Below are 12,731 nucleotides of genomic sequence, written 5' to 3' on the forward strand. Positions count from 1 at the left end.
GCGCCATCCGCAACCACCATCCTGACTGCCGAGAACAAGAACCTGGATTTGAGAACCCTCTTTTTATCCAGGCTGAGTGCCAGTCCGGTCACCACAACGTGCCAGGCCGTTATAGTGAAGATGTTAGGGAAAGTGATTCGACTGGTCGACACCCCAGACTTCTTCGACGAGCAGCTAGATGACCCCGAGGCCAAGATAGAGGAGTGTAAGAGGTTCTGTCAGCCCGGCAGATGTGTGGTGTTATTGGTGATACAGCTGGGCCGCTTCACTGAGAGCGAAGTGGGAATATTAGAGAGGCTGGAGGACAAGCTGGGCTGGAGGATCAGACACAGCACAGTGGTCCTGCTGACCCACGGAGAGGATTTCAACGGCAGCGTGCACAGGTTTATCTCTGAGCGCACTCCCCTCAAGCAGATTGTGGAAGCGTGCGGACATCGATGCCACATGTTCAGGAACTCATCCAGGGAGTCCAGACAAGTCATAGAGCTCTTCAAGAAGATTCCAGATTATGACACAATATTCCCAAAGCTATCAAATAAAAGACTACCAGACTGCAACTTGTTGTAAACTGTGGCTGATGCCCAGTGCCAACAAGACAGTGTTGTGTGTGTGTGTGTGGGTGTGTGCCAGGTACACGTGTACATGATGCTTGTGTTGTGTAGACTTGTCACTGTGTTGTATATACTTTATATCTTTTTTCCTCAATTAACGTCACTAAACAAAAGATGTCTTGCTTAGACAGACTTCTTTTTGATTTCATTTGGAAAAATAAACCACACAAGGTTAAAAAGGAAATTATGTGTTTACTTCTTACAGAGGGGAGGGCTTAATGTTCTAGATTTTTCTTCATTTAACCATATTATAAAAATCAACTGGATCAAAAGATTTCTAAAAAAATCCAGATAGCATGTGGAATATCATTCCAAATTTCCTATTTAAAATGGTTGGTGGTCTTAATTTCTTATTAATGTGTCCCTTCGCTGTGGGAAAGCTCCCAGTCAAACCCTCCAACTTCCACAAATCAGCCCTTATGAGCTGGTCTCTCTTGTATAAGCACAACTACTCTCCTCATAAATATTTGTTTTTATGGAATAATGCCATTATCACTTAAAACAATGAATCCTTGTTCTTTGAAAATTGGTTTAACAATAACATTCTACTTGTCAAGCAGCTGTTTAACTGTGATGGAGTTCTATTGTCATATGAGCACTTCATAACTAAGTACAGGGTTCCTGTCTCCCAGCACGAGTATAATACTGTTATTAATGCACTTACATCTGTCATTCTCTGTTTAGCACACGCCTTCTCAAACACACACATTGTTCAATAAATCTCGTTTCTAAAATCTGTAACTGAGTCTAGTATCTTTATGTGTTCATTTGTAACACGCACTTTTTAAAATTTTTTTTAGTATATTACTTGTGTGGTGTAGAAGAGAATTATCTATGTAGAGATACTGCTTGCAAACCAATGATGGTAAGATGATGTCATGGGGTAGGACTAGATAAGTCTGACTTCTTCCTACTCCATTCAAGCATGTACTAGGTATAAGCAAATTGATATTGGATTAGCATTTGTTGGATATGTGTAAAATTATGTGTGTTAATATATCAACTGTCTTTACATGCTTGAAAGAATAAATCAAATAAAATCAAATCACTTCAGAGTTTCTATTTCTTTTCAAAATCCGTGGTAAGTCTGTGGTGATGACGTCAGAATTCTGCGGGCACAGCTTGTTTGTGTCTGGTAATAATATGTCTGCATTCATATAATATAATGTATATGTTATATATTATTTCTAGTGCTGGGCAATGATTAAAATCGTTAATTGAATTAACTACATGATTTTTCTGAGATTAACAGTGATTAACTGTATTGATATGAGCAGCATTCAATAATGAATTCCAAAGTAGTGTATTGCGCATTTATTTGAAAAGTACCACTATATGAACAAACGTGCAAACACTTTAAACAAATAAGGTGCTTTTTAACAGAAGCATTCCCTTTACACAGTAGCAGCAAATCTCAAACAATGTAATCAAATCAAATATAAAACCAAAGCTATTTGCCACTGCCAGGGCATTAATGCTTTATTTAGTTTGTTATAGAAAAACAAGTTATCCTCAGAGTCCAGAGCCACAATCATAACATAACAGGCAGCAACATTTATAAACCTGTTTTCTTTCTTTTTTCTGAACAGATAACAGCAGAAACATTTTTTCTTTTATCAGGGAGCAGCATAAACAGTCAAATGTTCAGTAGCAAGTGTCCCTGTTAGAGTGAGGTGAAGTGGAAGAGCACAAAAAAAACGTACACAGCTGGGATTTACTGTGTAGGGGACTTATTCCTACTCCTCTACACCAAGCCAGTTGTTCAGACACACAAGGTCATTTACATTTTCAGATGATAAAGAAACTCTCTTCTTCTGTACAATATGACCAGCAAAAGAAAACAATCTTTCACAGGGTACGGATGTTGCAGGTGTGGCCAAGTATTTCTGTGTAATGGGGGCCAGCCTGCTGTGTGAGCCTGCATGTTTGGACCGCCACTCGAATGGACACACCTCTGTACTGATGGTGGGCTCCGCTCTGTATTGTCACACACTGTTCTCATCTGAGTCTTCCTCCTGTTCAGAATCAGACTGATGAAGCCAACAAGCCAACAAGGCTAACTTTTTCTTTGGTGGCTCTGATGTTGTTGCTTCCACAGGTTTCTCTGCAACAACCCTGTGTTCCTTGAGTAAGCTGGTGACTGAGGCTCACACCTCACCCCTCTGAGCTCTGGGTATACACTTGAGGTCCTTGAATCTTGGGTCCAATGCGGTAGCAATCTTCAGATATGCAATGTTGGCACGTTCCTTGCGTGTCTCCAGGTCTGTCTGAATGTAGACTTGAATTTGACCACGTAGGCAGGGTCCTCATCTGAGGTTTCCATCACCCGAGGGAGATGGCAAAAAGCAGGCAGAACCACAGAGCATGAAACGTATTTTTCTCCTCCCAGAAGTTCAGTCACATACCTGTAATAGAAAAAAAAAATCAAACAAATTTCAGTCAAAATGTATTGCATTCACTTACTTATATACACACAAAAATGTCCTCTACATATTCATACTATATTTACACACACACATACAGAAACTCTATTTCTCTCTCACATGCACTCAGACAGGATAGTGAGAAATATGTGAAGTAAAATATACCTGCAGGGGTCCAGTAGCGTTTCCAACCTCTGCAGTTTGTCCATTTCAGCTGTAGTTGGCATGACAATCTTGGTGGTGTGTGTGGTGAGGACATCCCTCAGTGGCTGTTCATTTCTGCGGACGCTTTTTATCATGTCCAGAGTCGAATTCCATCTGGATGGAATGTCTTGTATAAGCGACTCCTTCTTTTGTCCACGTTCAATGTGTTCTGCAGAGAAACTGTGACAGAACAGTGGAGACTGTGCGCGACGCAGGGGACGTGTTCAAAAGGCAGGTGTCTTGCAGCAGCGATCATATTTCTTGCCCTATCTGTGCTAAGTGTGCTGACTTTATTTGAAACGTTCCACTGCTGTGCAACATGAATGAAATGCTCTGCGCACGTTTCAGCAAAATGTCTATCTTCTGTCTTCATTACAGGTAGAGCATGTGAATGCAGCTCCCACTGTTCATCAATATAATATCAATATAATGCGCTGTAACTCTGAGGTAATTATGGTTACCCTGCGATGTCCAGTAGTCTCCAGTGAGAGTGAAGTCTTCCGGTTCTTTTCAGCCATGCTAACTCTGAGAGACGAGGCAGTCCAAGTAACTACAAAACGGTGCTGATTTATTCCATGATCACAGGTACAAATTAACATTACATGCTCAGGTATCTTGCACCTCCAACATGCACGCAGGCAGCTGGAAGATGAAAGACCCCGAACCCACCAGGCCTGTACATTATATCTCTTTTGGGCTAACCCCATTCTACACAGGAACGTCAACCGTGACGTGTCCCTGGTGCCAGCTTTGCAGCTGGCCATAGCAGTAGTCAAAACATGAAGTAAATCAATGTGTGTGTGTCTGTTGATTAAGTGGTGTGTATCTAAAAACATTCTGACATGACATCTAGTGACATGTCATGACATTAAACATAAGAAAATATTATGATTACGATTACGGTTAGTAAACACATCATCATCATAATAATAATAATCCTGTCTTCTAACAGTCATCAACTTTTCTCTCTAGTTATCCTTGACCATAAGCATCCTGCAAAAACTCATTAGAATGACTAAGCATTTAACAGCCTACCTAGACATCCTGACTCCTCTAAACATTTCTAATACATAAAGTACCTAACCAATATCTATCTGACTAAAAATACCTAACAAGAGCAACAGTTGGTGCACGTTGTAACGCCGTCGATTTTGTAGTCCTCCCCTTTTCATACAACTCGTGTATTCTTCTTGTGATGGTGCTTCTTGAGGGAGGCTCATACGTGCTGTCAATGGTTGCGATCCTAATAATGTTCCTCAGACCGACATCTTCCACAATACTAATCGGCCTGCAGTTTGTAACTATCCACTCAGCTATGGCATTTGTTAGCTTGTCTTGCTTTTGTTTATCTATACTTCTCCCACACGCTACATCCAACGTAGTCAGCTGAAGCCTCCCTCACTGTTTGTTTGGGTGGGTGATTTGCTGGCATCAACGGTGTGTATTGCATTTAAGTGATACTTCAGACTCGAAGTACTCGGGCGATGAGAAAATTCAGCTTTGCAGTGGCTACAAATGACTTTGGTTCCATCAACTCTGCCGTGCGGAAGAGATTTAAAGTGAAAATGTCCATGTAAGAGTGCTTTACCTTTCTCCATTTTCTGTTGGTTGGTCTTACATCATCACCACACCTACTGTCTTCACGGGGACCTCATCATGATGCAGGTAAGACTAACATTTAAATTTTTTAAACAGTATTTTACGCTGTGAAGGACTTTCTGGGGCTAATAACGTTATTTGTATGTCACGCCTGCCCCAAACATATTGTCAGCTCAGGGAATTCTGACCAGTCTAGCAGATGCTTCCCAACCATCTGTCAGCTGGTCCAACTTGTCATCAACAGTACCCACACAACAAATTTACTCATCCTTTTACACAGCAGTTGGCCTGAGTTGAAAACCAAACTTAAACAAACTGGTGTTAAAGAATTAAAGAAGGGTTGTGTTTTACATACAACTGGTGATCTGTATAATCAATAGGCTGGAACATCTCGCTCTGTGTTTTTGCAGAAGAGCTCTAAGTACAGCAACAAAGGAATTTCACATCCTTGGGGCTGTCACTCAAGGTTTCTTGGTTGCTAAAGCCCTTGTAAGTAACTAATTTGGAAAACACTTATGACGTGATTTATCTTGTGTGACAGTAATTTGATTTGCTATCTCTTATATTTTTCAAGACTTTTTGATGATGTTTGGAGCAGAGACGGCTTTGGGGTTTGTAGATGCTGTCATGGAGTCTGTGCAGATTTTTATGCATCCTGTGAAGGCCATTATGAAGTTGCACATTTTGTTTATGTGTTTTGTATTTCTTATGCAACATTATGAATGGTATTTGTTTTTGTATATTGATAGAGTTTTATTTTGAATACGATTAGTCCCATAAGTTTTGTTTTGTCGGAACTATTGTTTCCGCTGTGCCACTTCCGGTCCTTCGACGAGAGAGAGAAGACTAGCAGCAGAGAAAGGGACAGAAGAAAATGACACTTAAGACATTAATTTAAGAAGTTTGAGTTTTACTACCAGCCTTTGCTCACAAGCAAGCCAAAGTGGTATGTCTCATTTTGTTTATGAATTTATTGTTGCACCATGTCTATGTGATGTGAAATGACGTGGTTGTTTATTTCCATTATATTTATCTTGTTTGTTAGTTCTACGATGTTTGGTGTAAGGTGCTGGCGTTTGGCATAAAGGAAGACCACATTAAACATCAGTGAAAAGAAACTCCTCTCTTCGCATGTGACTGAGGCTGGCATAGTAGAACACTCCGCTGCTCTGGTGAAGACAACGAGACGGAGGGGTCCGATGCTGCTGCTAGCAAGAAGATGTTTGCTAAGAGAAGTACCATGTGCTCGAACATAACGTATTAAACAAGTAACAAAGCGAGTTGGCAAGTGAAAGCTAAACAAGCAAGCACTCAAGATCGTGTCTTGAAAGTAGCTCAGACACTTGTGAACTGTTTTTAAAGTATTAATCGAGTTTGTGTTCAGACAAGGTAACAACAGGACATTTTCAATCACCTGATAGCTAAAAGGTGTAAGGACTGCATAAACAAGTAAATGCACATTAATCTTTCTAAAACCACAAGCTCTTAAGTTAAGCATTGTATTTCAATTTGTTTTATATTACATTAAAATCTGTTGGGTACTCTGATTACTGAAGGTTTAAGACTCTAAGGTTTGTTTATCAGTAAGTCTCTTGAGTATTTGTTGTTGTGTTTGACCAGTATTGGGCAATATTTCATGTTGTGTACATTGCACACAAATACACATGATTTAGTCAACCCTTGACACACCACTAAAGGCTACTCTTTAAGACAACACATAGTATACATCACTTCTACATGTATTGGACATGTCAAATAAGGATAAAGGTGTGGTTCAGTCCATGAAGGAAGTCAGTTATGCAGAGCCTAATGTACAAGAGGACAATGACAAAGAACAAGCCATACGAGAGCAGGGCAGTATAGAGGATGTCCAGCAACTCCAAGTTGTAACAGATAGTTCTTACCTTGAAGGTGTTTGCAGAAGCCAGCGCACACGGACAGGCACTGAAAAGGGAAAATCACTGCAAGATGCAAAACTGAAGGATCTAATAAGGAACTTTGAGCGGATGTACAAAAAAATGGAAGTACCATATTAACTACTTCAAAAAAATTCATGAGAAGTAAAGACATTGATCTGATTGCTGAGGCTGTGAGTGTCATTAAGATTATTCAATCTGATATCAGTGACACATATGAAGAAATAAGAAACATTGAAAGTCCTGAACCAGAGTTACGAAGAAAATGTGACATATGTTGGGCTATCACTATGACGGCTAAAGAAAAGGCCCAGTGCCTGATAGAAGAAAATGGCAAACCTGATGACATTCCCTGGCTTGATTCAAAGTCTGTGTTTCATGATGTATCATCCTATGCTTCCTCTAGCTCCTCATGCAAGTCAAAGGCCATTTCCAGGCTGTCCAAACAGTCATCCTCTGATTCACTGCAACAAAGACAACAAGCAGCAGCTGAAGTAGCAGCAACAGAAGAGGTAATTAAAATGATGAAAACACAGCATCGATGTGAAGAGGAAATCAGAGAGCTTGAAGTAGAGGACGCAAGGAAAAGAGCTCAATTTCTAACAGAAAGCAACACAATAAAGACAAAGTTAGAAGAAAATAGAAAGGAGGTGGAACTATTGAAGGAGATGCAAAAGCATAACACAGCACAAGCAAGGCTAAAGGTTTATGCTGAAAGTATTCACACTGACAATGATGAGAAGCCTCCTGTCTCTCTGTCTCAACTAAAGCAAGATAGTTCCACCTGTCAACCATGTTGCTCTGTTAACCTTTGTCAGCCACTCGTGCCCTCTCAAGCCACAGCCCCTGCCAGTCAACCTTTGTACTCTCTTCCAGTTCCAGACCTCCAAGCCTTTGTACCTCAACCAGTAATTGATACACCCCAAGTAGCCTCCATTGATCTTGTGAAAGCACTTGCTGAAGCAATTACTGCCAACAGGATTCCAATCCCAGAACCAACTGTCTTCCTGGGTGATCCCCTGCAGTATAACAATTGGAAGCTGTCCTTTCAAACATTGGTTGACCACAAGAACCTGTCAAAACAAGAAAAGCTCTTTTGTTTGCGAAAGTATGTTGGTGGTTCGGCTAAGAAAGCTATCGAAGGTCACTTCTTAATTGGAACAGACACAGCTTATTGTGCTGCCTGGGAAATACTTGATGATAGATTTGGAGACCCCTTCATAATAGGCAAGTCATATCATGACAAAATTCAGTTATGGCCTAAGATCACCAAAGGCAGCAGAGATCTTCATGAATTTGCAGATTTCTTGAGTAGTGTCGAATCAGCCATGCCCTATGTGCAAGGATTGCAAGTTTTGAATGACTGTGTGGAAAATCAAAGGATAATTGCCAAGTTACCAGATTGGCTAAGTTCACGCTGGAATAGGACAGCGACTGAGTACCAAAATGAGCACAAAATGTTCCCTAGCTTCAGCCATTTTGTCAGATTCCTCAACAAAGAAGCTTGAATAGCCTGTAATCCAATAACATCGCTACAAGCAATAAGGCCAACTGAACCAGATAGCAAGCAAGCTGTTAAAGACAAGTTCAAAAGAAATCACACACTAAATGCCAAAGCACTTACCACAAGTTCCAGTGATAAGACAAACATTCCATGCACCTTTTGTAAGAAACCAGGCCACACACTCCACAAATGTCAAAAATTAATGGAAAGGCCAGTTGAAGAGAGAGTAAAGTTTGTGCAGTTTGAGAAGTTTCGGCTGCCTCAAGACTGTCACAACTCTAAAAGCTGTACTTATAGAAGTGTATGTGACAAGTGTCAAAAACTCCACCCAACATGCTTACATCAAGATAGATACAAAGGAGACAAAGAACAAAGATCAGGCAATCATGAGCGGTTAAAGGTGAATCAAGACTCAGAAAAAAAGTCAGATCCACAAGAGCTTGAATCCAGACAAGTGACATCCAATAGAGTCATGTAACAAAGGGCCAAAGGTTGCACCTCGTCAGTCGTTCCAGTCTACATATTAACTGTGGAGGAACCAGAGAAAGAGAAGCTGGTGTATGCCTTGCTTGACACGCAAAGCGACACTACTTTCATTTTGAAAGACACAGCTGAGATGCTGAATGCTAAGGCAGAGTCAGTTCAACTCAAAATTTCCACAGTAACATCCAAAACAAAGATTGTGTCCAGTTACAAGTTGAATGGTCTACAAGTAAGAGGCATGAATTCTGAAACAAGAATTAAATTGCCACTGACTTACACCAGAGACTACATACCTGTCAATCGATCCCACATTCCCACAAGCAAGACGGCAGAGAACTGGTCCCATCTTAAGCATCAGGCAAATGAGATGGCTCCTGTACTTGATTGTCATGTTGGTTTACTAATTGGATACATCTGCTCACAGGCTTTGCTCCCCATAGAAGTAGTCAGTGGTGAAAGAGACCAACCGTTTGCACAGAGATCGGTGCTAGGATGGAGCATTATTGGCTATAACTACCCTGAGAGCGAATCTGAAGATGAGATTGGTGTTAGTCACCGCATTACAGTGAAGCAAGTTCTGCCAGCTGTTGAAGCCTCTCACAAACTGAAAGATGAAGTCCATTTTGTGAGCAGGAACAGAGTTAAGGAAATAGTCTCTCCAGCAATGGAGAGATGGACTTTGTTGAAAGAAGTATTGAGGAAGATCCCGTGTCACAAGAAGATCTGATGTTCCTTGCAAAGGTAAAGAAAGGCATAAAGCAAAAACAAAACGGCCATTTTGAGATGCCGTTACCTTTTAAAGAAGAAAGATCTAACTTACCAAACAATAGACCTTGCGCAGAACATCAACTGAAGTGTCTGGAGAAGTGTCTGAAAAGAGATGACCGCTACTTCAAAGACTATGTTGCATTCATGGAGGACATAATAAACAGAGGTGATGCTGAAAAGGTGCCAGAGACAGAGCTGAAAAATGAACCAGTATGGTATGTCCCTCATCATGATGTTTACCACCCCCAAAAACCAGGAAGGATTTGTGTGGTTTTTGATTGCTCAGCAAAATTCCAAAATACATCTCTCAACGAGCATCTTTTGAGTGGACCTGATCTCACAAATACCCTTGTAGGGGTTCTGTGTCGATTTAGGAAAGGACAAGTGGCTATCATGTGCGACGTGGCGTGCATGTTCCATCAATTTCATGTTGTCGCTGAAGATCAAGATTATCTCAGATTCCTATGGCGGGAGGAAAGAGACATGGAAAAATCACCATCTGTGTTTCGAATGAGGGTCCACCTGTTTGGCGCAGCCTCTTCACCTGGATGTGCAAACTTTGGGTTTAAACACCTCGCAGCGCTAGGTGAAGGAAAGTTCAGTCAAGCTGCTGTTAAGTTCATACAGCGTAACTTTTATGTGGACGACGGCCTGGCGAGTGTGGATTCCAAAGAAGAAGCTATTCAGCTTGTAAAGGAAGCAAGAGACCTCTGCAACACTGGAAAGCTACACCTGCACAAATTCATCAGCAAGAACAAGGAAATGCTTGATTCCATCCCAAAGGAGGAATGTGCTGGAGGAGCTACTGACTTGGACCTTGCCCTGAGAGAGCCTAAGATGGAGAGGGCTTTAGGAGTCCAGTGGTGTGTAACCTCAGACACGATTTCACTTCAGAGTTGTTGTAAAGAGCAATCCCTTCACTTGGAGAGGAGTGCTATCTACAGTGGCCTCAATGTTTGATCCTCTTGGATTTGTTGCTCCTTACATTCTCGTTGGTAAAAGAATCCTTCAAAGGATGTGCCAAGATAAGTTAGACTGGGACAAAGCGTTTCCAGATGACCTGAAGTCACACTGGGAAGCCTGGCTACAAGACCTTCTCAACCTGTCTTCAATAAAGATACCACGTTGCTATGTGCCACAAACATTCCAACACATTCAGCAATATGAGTTGCAGTTTTTCTGATGCCAGTGTGTCTGGTTATGGAGTATGCTCGTACCTTAGTGCTGTAACCAAGTCTGGAGAAGTGCACTGCACCCTTGTAATGGGCAAAGCGAGAGTTGCGCCAACAAAAGTGATAACTATCCCAAGACTCGAACTCTCTGCTGCGGTAGTAGCCACAAGAATTGCTTGCTTCCTAAAGAGAGAATTAGAGATTGAAGAAATGCAAGAATACTTTTGGACTGACTCCAAAGTTGTCCTTGGTTACATTAACAATGATGCACGGCGGTTTCATGTATTTGTAGCAAACCACATTCAGCGAATCAGATCCAGTACTGAACCATGTCAATGGCGATATGTTGCCTCTGAACAAAACCCAGCCGACTATGCATCTCGTGGAGTCATGACAAAAGAACTGATAGAATCAAACTGGTTCATGGGACCAAATTTCCTATGGTAGGGGGCTCCCTAAAGAAGGGGAGATCAAGGTGAAGGAGATTGATCCTGGTGATCCAGAGCTGAAAGTGTCACCAGTTCATACAATCAAAGCAAAGGAAGAGAAGACGCTTTCGGATTGAATGCAGATCCTTTCAGATTGGAGGAGATTGATAAAGGCCATAGCCAGACTAAAACGCTTGGCAAGGCATACAAAGAACCAAACAAAAATGTCCAATGAAGCAACCATGGTGGAAGAAAGGATGAATGCAGAAGAATTCATAATTCGAACTGTACAAAGGGAAGTATTCTGTGAAGAAATCAAGTCCCTGAAACAAAGGGGAGAAGTTAAGGCAACACATTCAAGGCTTTGCACATTGAGTCCCTTCATCAACAATAACAATGTCCTAAGGGTAGGAAAACGACTGACTGGAGCATCACTACATCCCAATATCAAACATCCAGCTATTCTGCCAAAGGAACATCACGTATCATGCCTACTCATTAAACATTTTTACGAAAAAATACATCACCAAGGCCGTGGGATGACGCTTAATGAAATACGCGCCAATGGATTTTGGATTGTTGGTTGCAGTAGTAGTGTGTCATCATTCATTTACAAATGTGTAAAGTGCAGAAGATTCAGGAAATGCAATCAAGAACAAAAAATGGCTGACCTACCGCCAGAAAGAATGAAAGCTACTCCTCCATTCACATACAGCGGTATCGATTGCTTTGGGCCATTCTCTGTAAGAGAAGGAAGGAAAGAAGTAAAGAGGTACGGCCTCTTGCTTACCTGCATGTGTTCAAGGGCTATTCATAATGAGGTGCTGGATGACCTTAGTACTGACTGTTTTATCAATGCACTCCATTGCTTTATTGCAATTCGTGGCAAAGTAAATCAGCTACATTGTGACCAAGGCACTAACTTCATCGGTGCCAGGAACGAATTCCTGAACTTGACAAAAGCAAGCAAAGAGAAAATAAAAGATCTAGGCTGCCGTTTTGTAGTCAACCCACCTGCTTCCAGACACCTGGGCGGCGTTTGGGAAAGGCAGATCCGGACAATAAGAAGTGTTTTAAATTCTATCTTAGACCAATCTGCTCAAAGGCTAGATACTCCATCGTTGAGAACTTTCATGTATGAAGTCATGGCAATCATGAATAGCAGACAACTCACTGTAGAGTGTATCAACGATCCTGTGGGACTAGAACCATTGACACCAAATCACTTACTGACAATGAAACCGACCATCATTACACCACCCCCTGGAGAATTCGTCAAAGAAGATCTCTATCTTCAAAAGAGATGGAAAAGAGTTCAGTATTTAGCAAACGTATTCTGGACCAGGTGGAGAAAAGAATATCTGCTGAATCTGCAACAGAAGCAAATGGAATAAGACTCGAAGAAATGCTAAGATCAGCAACATTGTATTACTCCAAGATGACGGCATAGCAAGGAACCAGTGGAAGCTCGCTAAGGTGGTAGAAGTCTTTCCAGGAGCTGACGGCAAGGTCAGGAAGGTCAAGCTTCTTGTTAATGACACCACACTAGATAACACAAGAAAACACACAACTAAAACATTTTTAGAGAGACCAATACACAAAACAATACTTCTGCTTGAGGCC

At 41.4% G+C, this 12,731-nt stretch overlaps 1 protein-coding gene across 1 annotated transcript; it reads left to right on the forward strand.

Moving 5' to 3' along the window:
* Positions 1-10: 10 nt before the first annotated feature.
* Positions 11-1,383, forward strand: LOC109974233 (GTPase IMAP family member 2-like). The gene has a single exon (XM_020624330.1). The coding sequence runs from the start codon at positions 121-123 to the stop codon at positions 565-567; it is 447 nt and encodes a 148-aa protein (XP_020479986.1). The 5' UTR covers positions 11-120; the 3' UTR covers positions 568-1,383.
* The last annotated feature ends 11,348 nt before the right edge of the window (positions 1,384-12,731 follow it).

The sequence above is a fragment of the Monopterus albus genome, unplaced genomic scaffold (assembly GCF_001952655.1).
Source record: "Monopterus albus unplaced genomic scaffold, M_albus_1.0 scaffold325.1, whole genome shotgun sequence".
Lineage (NCBI taxonomy): Eukaryota > Metazoa > Chordata > Actinopteri > Synbranchiformes > Synbranchidae > Monopterus > Monopterus albus.

Coding starts and splice junctions, on each gene's coding strand:
- LOC109974233 (XM_020624330.1), top strand. CDS start 121: ATGTTAGGGAAAGTGATTCGACTGGTCGACACCCCAGACTTCTTCGAC.